General features: G+C 38.8%; 1 protein-coding gene across 1 annotated transcript; it reads right to left on the bottom strand.

The window, feature by feature from the left end:
- Positions 1-553: 553 nt before the first annotated feature.
- LOC143877153 (phospho-2-dehydro-3-deoxyheptonate aldolase 2, chloroplastic-like) lies at positions 554-6,027 on the bottom strand. The gene is made up of 5 exons (XM_077379024.1): positions 5,432-6,027; positions 2,493-2,770; positions 1,834-2,110; positions 1,111-1,356; positions 554-1,001 (listed from the first exon to the last, which is right to left on the bottom strand). Exons 1-5 carry the CDS (start codon positions 5,888-5,890, stop codon positions 738-740), a joined length of 1,524 nt encoding a protein of 507 aa, XP_077235139.1. The 5' UTR covers positions 5,891-6,027; the 3' UTR covers positions 554-737.
- Positions 6,028-7,910: the final 1,883 nt, after the last annotated feature.

Below are 7,910 nucleotides of genomic sequence, written 5' to 3'. Positions count from 1 at the left end.
ATGGATTGGGTTACTATCTCAAGTACTTTCCCTTTTTGTGCGCCCTTGATGAACATCTTTTGATGGGGGTGGTTGATCCATGTCTACATGGTGAATAGTGGGTTAGATTTTAACATTTTTGTGCCATTTGCGGAAAGCAAAGCCATTCGACAGCTGAATTTTGCAATAGAGAACAGCCTCCTCAAATGAATTGAATGAATAAGACAAAATTTGATGACAATTGAGCATGTGTGGTTCTCTCGTGCAAAGGTCAGCCATGATATGGCTTTCCACAAAATTGCCTAGGAAATCCCATTGGGATAATATGAAAAACAAGGGAAGTGATATTTACGCTCCTTTTGATCACTCCTTTTGATCACTAGGGACACCAGCGTCAGTGTATCAATGGCAAAAAGGGGGCTAATGTACTTTTTGTCAGAAAAATCTAGTGGCTTTGATTGCATGGCTTTGATTGCAAAGTACACTGGCAAATGGGTGTCCCTGTTTATAAAAGGGGCGTAAATATCATTTCCAAAAAAAAATTACTGAAAATTGATTCCATTCTTACGCACGATGGTACCAAACACTAGAATTGGAATCATGACTGATTCCTTTGTCGAATTTCGATACTTACGCAAACAATAGAATTGGAATGAACATTCCGTTTACCAGGGGAATTGGAATGGGATTGGAATTTGTTACCCATACCAATTCCTGATTCCTACAATCCAAACGCACCCCTAGAGTACAGCACCTTCTTATTGTCCTCCTGCAAAACCATTACTAGAACTGATCCTCCTCTTCCTCAGCCTCTCCGCAATGGCAAAGGCCAGCTCAAGGGATTGGGAAGCATTGAGCCTAGGGTCGCAATGGGTGTGGTACCTCGAACTCAAGTCATCAAAGGTCACTGTCCTTGATCCGCCAATACATTCGGTAACATTCTGCCCTGTCATCTCCAAGTGCACTCCTCCTGGGTGGCTTCCCTCTTGTTCATGAACATCAAAGAAAGCCCGCAACTCGGACTGGACAATAAAGACGATGATATATAACACATCCAGTCAGTCCAATGTAAAGGGAAGAAAAGATAGCAAAGCTAACAAATTTTGTTTTAGAGATAATTATGAATCTTACTCTGATTGCATCAAATGGGCGTGTCTTCAAACCACATGGAGCCTTGATAGTGTTTCCATGCATAGGGTCACTTATCCAAGTGACGATGAGCCCAGCTTGGCGTACCGCTCTTATCATATGAGGAAGCTTCACACGCATGTTCTCGGCTCCCATTCGCGCGATTATGGTCAACCTTCCTGGCTTGTTGTGAGGGTTTAGAATCTCACACAGTTTAACAAGGTCCTTCGGATCCATCTTGTCACTCACCTGCATGGGGCACACATGCAGGTCAGAAAGCAAACCAATTCTTGAAGATAAATTTCAAAAGAATCAGCTGAATCATATAGGCTCCATCATTTGTAAGCATTGCAATTAACATCAAAATGAGACTTTCACATATTATTGTCTCTGTTACTACTAATATCTTCATCTCCGTCACTAATATCATTTTGTTACTAAGACTGTAACTACTACTATTATTAATTATTAGACTTTCACATATTATTGTCTCTGTTACTACTAATATCTTCATCTCCGTCACTAATATCTTTTTGTTACTAATACTGTAACTACTACTATTATTAGTTATTAGATGGTATTGGACCCCTAACTTTAAACAAAAGCGTCCCTTGGGCCATAGACCATAGGGCGTGTATCTGAACCCCATAATTTTTCTAATTAGATGAAAAGAGACAAATATAAATTCAATGTAAGGCCTAAGCTAGTTTCACATTCAATTGTTACCTTTATGCCTAAAGGATTCGCCACGCCACGGAGAAATTCAACATGGGCACCATCTAGCTGCCGAGTCCTCTCACCTACCCAAACCATGTGAGCTGAACAATCATAATAAAGCCCAGATGTCGAATCCTCCCTTGTCAAAGCCTGCTCGTATGGAAGGTGAAGACATTCGTGAGATGTCCAGAATTCAGTGGTAGTCATTATCGGATGTTCACTAGTCAATCCAGCTGCCACCATAAATCCAATAGCTTCATCTACTCTTTGAGCAAGTTCCATGTATCTGTTACCAAACAGCCAAATTTGGAGATTAAATAATCATCATCATAATCAAATACCCCCAAATGACTAGATATGTTTCACTTTACTCAAATATCACAGTGGCTATCTTGCAGAAAATGAGTTCAAGACCACTGTCTATGATAGAGATAAAGCTAAAAACCTATCGGAATGAGGAGGGCGCTTCAGAGGAAATCAGAATAAAGAACGAGATAGCATCAAATCACCATCACCAAAGCAAAACAATCCGAAATGGAGAAAAAAATAAAAAAGAAAAAGAAAAAATAGAGAGAGAATCAATTCCAAACCAAAAAATAAGAGGAAAAAGATAACGATCTGATATATATATATATATATATATATATATATATATATATATAGGATACCTGTCTCCCTGTTCACTGTGCTCAGTGAAATCAAGGTTCCACTGTGAGACTCTCTGCATTGCCGCATACCCACCAGTAGCAAAAGCACGGAGAAGATTCAAAGTAGCTGATGACTGGGAATAAGCTCTGATCAGCCTCTGGGGATCTGGCATTCTAGACTTCTCATCAAAGACATCGCTGTTGATATTGTCTCCCTGATAACTAGGGAGCTTCACCCCATCTTTGGTCTCGTACGGATCAGATCTGGGCTTTGCGAATTGGCCAGCCATCCTTCCCACCTGTAGCATGTTCAGAGAAGAGGAAGGGTCCGAGCCATAGAGCCATAGAGCCAATTTAGATTTCATGCCAAATTTTATGATTAAATGAGAAACAGTCACAATTGAAAACCTAATATCTGGTGCAAGGAATATAATGAAACTCTAATATCTGTTTAATAACTCTTTCCCTTATTCAGAAGTCTAATAACTCTTTCCCTTACATCTTTCAAAAAAAAAAAAAATGTTTCTGAATATAATGAAACCCTAATATCTGTTTGATATCTTTTCCCTTTTTTGAGAAGTTTAATATGTTTCTTTTTTTCCCCTTCTCCAATCAGAGATGCAAGAAGTCTAATGCTGTGCTGCAATACATTTTACATAAGTTTTTTGAACTTTAGTCAGGGACGAAGAAATCTACTTATTTTGGACCTAACAGGTGCAAAATCATGGGAGTTCAATAAATTATAGGACAACAAATGCTTCACACCCCAATCATCCTTCTTAGAAATAAATCTTACCACACAGGAAGGTCCACAAAAACCCAAATCGGAAGGTAAATGATAAAGAAGAAATTCAATAGTGCATTGCTGGCCACAGATCATGTCACTACAGATGATTAGAATCTAATGTGATGCTTGTATCAATCGAATTAACAGAGGAAAGTAAAGGCAATGTGTGAAGCGATAGAGTAAAAACCTCAAGAGAAAACTAGAAATTGACAAAAAAGAAAATTTATATCCTGCAAAATTGTTAACAAATCACAATAAATCAAGTAATATCCATTTGGATGATTAAACAAAACACTTTCTGCAACACACATAATAAAGTCCCATAAAATCAGAACGCAAGAAAACTGTGTGATTCCATAAACAGACTTAAATTAAATAAAATAAATTATCATCCTATTCAAACTCAGAAACTACAAATAAGCAAATAAATAACCAAGCTAGATCAAAGCTACAAAACACACAGATATGCACACTGCACTGGAACTATGGGCGTAAAAATTTGATTCATCAAACTTCAATATTGAAATTTACGAGAGAAAAAGAAAGAATTTACACATGTAAACACTAAGCAGCCGTTTGGATACACGGATTTTAGACTCTAGGTTTTAGTTTGAAAACAGTATAAAAGAGGGTTCATCATCAGGCTGTTGTATGCTGTCCTGACAGCGTTTGTTGGATTTTAAGTAAGAAAACCAAGTTTTAGAAATCTCTCCCGCATCCTAAGATTTCTAAAACCTAGAAACATGGGATGATCTGCTACTCTCTCGCTGATGGAACGCAAGGTGAGAAATAAGAAAACGCAAGGCGAATATTTCACAGCCCCTGAAAAAGATATTAAAATCTCTTTCCGCATTTCCTTGTACCCACTATTTGCAAATAATTATACTTACTTCAAAACCATGTGCACATAAGATTATATGCAAATAGATTTTGGAGGTATCCAAATCTAAAGAGGCCCTCGACAGGCAGGTGCAATCTTTCCTTTTTCTTTCTAGTTTATCTTAGACAAAGAAGAAGGACTATATGATAAGTTGTTTCAATAACAATTCATCTATACGTCATAGATTAGAATTTTAAAATAAGAAAACGCAAGGCGGGTCCGCTTCTTCTCTTTTCTCTCATCTACAACTTTGAAGAAATCCCATATTCTAAAATCCGCATATCCAAACGGCCCCAAACTATTGCATAAAAGAGGAATCCCAGATGACCCGCTAACATCCACAAAACACATCATGAAAATCCTAAGGTCGTGTTTGGATTGCAAGGAAAACATTTCTCACAGAATTTTTTTTCTTGAGAATTTTTTTTTTTCCACAATTTACAAGAAAATGATATGATTGTGGTTAATTTTGAGGGATATTATCATAAATTGAAGGTCACTCAAGTAAAAATTGAATAGGATTGGTTCAAATTATCTCTTTTCGTGTGGAAAAGAAAGTTGAAAATTTTAGAAATATTTTCCTCATAGTTTCAAAACTCCACCACATCATCATGGACTCCAGCAAGTCGACTCCCTTTTACCTGGTCACGTTCTTGTCCAAGTCAGTGTTTTGCCCAGCAAAGTCAATCAAAACTCCTTTGACTCTCCATAGTAGTGACCGAGTGTACTCAGCTACATCAGCCAAGTACAGCCGAGTACTCGACCGCGTTCTGACCAGGATTTGCTTTGGCCGTGTTCTGACCCATTTTCACATTTTCAAACACTGATTTTCCTTTCGAAACTTTTTCAGAAAATTCTTACAATCCAAAAGGCACCTAAGAAGGAAGTTGATTTTTTCACCCCCTGTAGGATTATTCGCCCCCCTTTTTAACTTGATTTGACATAAAAAGGCCTTAAAGTCTGCCCACAATTCCGTTGAAAGGGGGGCACATAATCCTACAGGGGGGGGTGTGTGTGAAAAAACCATCACCCCCTAAGAAAAGAACAACTTTCACACACAAGAAAATCCAAATAATAATCAGCAAAAATTCACTCAGCAAAATATACACACACATCACCAAAAACCATAATTACAGAGGGAAAAAACAAACAAACAAACAAACAGGGTAGCACAAAAACAGAGACGAAATAAACCACAAAAAATTTCATGATTTCATCTCAATAGAAGCAAACCGAATTCCTCGTAAAAAAAGAACCAGTCTACAATCTAAAAAACAGATAAAAATATCTCACCTTGATGATCGGCATCTGAGCTCCGAACGTCAAGACGACTCCCATCTGCAACAAAACCCTAAAAGTGTCCCTGATATTATTCGCATTGAATTCTTTAAAACTCTCTGCGCAATCCCCGCCCTGGAGCACAAAGGCCTTTCCAACGGCCGCATCTGCGAGTCTCTCTTCCAATTTCCTCGCTTCGCCTGCGAATACAATCGGAGGAAAGCTCTCAAGCGTCTTCAGAACGGATTCGAGATCTTCCTTGTTTGGATATACAGGAATTTGAAGCGCTTTCTTTGTTTTCCAACTGTCCAGACTCCAATTCCAAGATCCATTTTTAATCACAACAGTGGCCGAGGGTTTTTTGGCCGGATCTGTGGCTTGGACTGCAAAGATCCTCGTTTTTGAGAATAGGTTCTTCGAATTCGGTTGCAGTGAGGCCGTAGCAGTTAGATTTCCGGCACCGGAGAGCGCCATTACCGATCTGATTGAAAGATCTGTGATTCAGAGTTTTAGTTTCCTTGCCTTTTTCTCTCTGATTAAGGTTTCTAGAGAGAGAGGTCTAATTCGTTGAGGAAAATTTCAGCTATTTTTCTCTTGCTTGGTCTGTCGCTCTGATGTTGTTTTAAAGACCCCGTTTAATGTCACGTGGTATGGCAAATTACTACTGTGCCCTTATATTTTCTATTTTAAATTGCTTACACATGGATTCTTTTAGGGCTCCAACTCGAGCCGAGTTTTACCCGACCCGACCCGAAAATAGCCTGGGTTGGGTTCAGGTTTCATGGGTTTTGGGTCAAGCCGGGTTGAGCATCCAAAAGCCTGCATGAATCTCGGGTCGAGCGGGGTTTGAAGGGGCCCGACTCGACCCGACCCGAGTTACATAAGTTATATAGTATGTACTTTTTTTTTCTACTGTTAGTTAAAAGTTAAAAGTGAAAACCCACGCACCCACTGCTATAGTATGTGAGTGTAATTTCTGCTTCTATGAGTTGAGTTGATTCAAGTATTTGATTCAGCATTGTTTGATTGTCATTACAACATTGTTTGATTCAAGTGTAATGTGAGTGTAATTACATCATTGTTTGATTCAAGTGTAATGTGAGTGTAATTTCTGCTTCTATGAGTTGAGTTGCCTTGCCAAACAAGAGTTTTACTTAAAAAATTGTGTTAACGTGAAAAAACCCAACCCAACCCGACCCGAGATTTATCATGGGTAGCGCCGGGTTTGGGAATCATGGGTTTTCCAAAAAAAAACCCGACCCGACCCGACCCGAGATATTTCTCTGGTAGGGTTGGGTTCTCCAAAACCCGACCCGCCCGACCCGAGTTGCAGCCCTAGATTCTTTCCTATCTACTTGGATTTTTTTCTTCCGTTTTTCGTTATGAAAAGTTCGTACGGTTTTGAGAAAATTTACACGAGTAGTGGAAATGTACGGGCAAAATAAACGGTAGTGAGCCAGAGGTTTTTAGATGTCACGTCTAGACTAGACCAGAGATTTTATAAGGTGTAAGCCCTTATGGTCCCTTTGTTTTTCAAAAAGTATTGTACGAACCACACTATAAGATGATCCAAACCGTCCTTGTAATGGGCCATAACGTAAATAGGTTGTGCCAAAAAAAATCATTTCCATAAGATGATCTTAGCCATTCCGATCAATAAAGGTTTCCATAATATGCAGTTCATCTATAGATCGGAGGGTTGTGATCATCCTGTAGAAATATTTTTGAACAAAACCAACTGACATGGACGGTTTGGATCATTCTATGGTGTGGCCTGTATAGAAATATTTTTGAAAAAAAAAAATGTTCATGGATTATTTGTTTAACAAGTAGAGGGGCAAAGGGGTAGAGGAGAAGAAGAGATTTGAGGGGGGCGTGGGTGAGAAGTGCATGAGACAAAGTTGGCAAATAAGGGAAACAGATTCCTACTCTAAACAGGGATTTTTTTTTTCTATGTCTACCAACCTCATCACGTGCTCTCCGCACTCATCAGTCCTATCTACCCTTCTCTCACCATGGAACCAAATATTTTTTTCGTTTAGATGTGTTAAGATTATTGAAATCAGGGACTGGAGTTGCCATTCTATACAATTCAGCCTGATTCGAGCATTTTGTTAATATTATGAATAGAATAAGGGGGTTGATTCGTTGATCCTAAGCTCTTGATTCATCAATCCTTACTTGGGTTTTGGCCAAGAAGAAGCAAACAATTTTTTTTTTTGTTGTTGTTTTGAAGTCATTTATTTTAGGCATGTGATGCCTTTTATGGATGGGCCAAAGGCCATATGGAATGTCTCATGCCTTTTTATAGATGCGACAAAGGCCATGTGGAATGTCTCATAATATTACAACGTGAACGGTCTTGATTGTACGTACGGGCCTTTGGCTGGGACCCAAAATACCTTATAATATGAAAGGGAAGTGACATATTCACCCTCTTTTACTCCTCTGTCCACCCCCTCTAGTGTATTTATGACTACTCTTTTCAGTTTTC

The sequence above is a fragment of the Tasmannia lanceolata genome, unplaced genomic scaffold (genome assembly GCF_043159265.1).
Source record: "Tasmannia lanceolata isolate RefF3 unplaced genomic scaffold, GAP_Taslan_0.1 ptg000005l, whole genome shotgun sequence".
NCBI lineage: Eukaryota > Viridiplantae > Streptophyta > Magnoliopsida > Canellales > Winteraceae > Tasmannia > Tasmannia lanceolata.
This window is presented reverse-complemented; position numbering and strand designations above follow the sequence as displayed.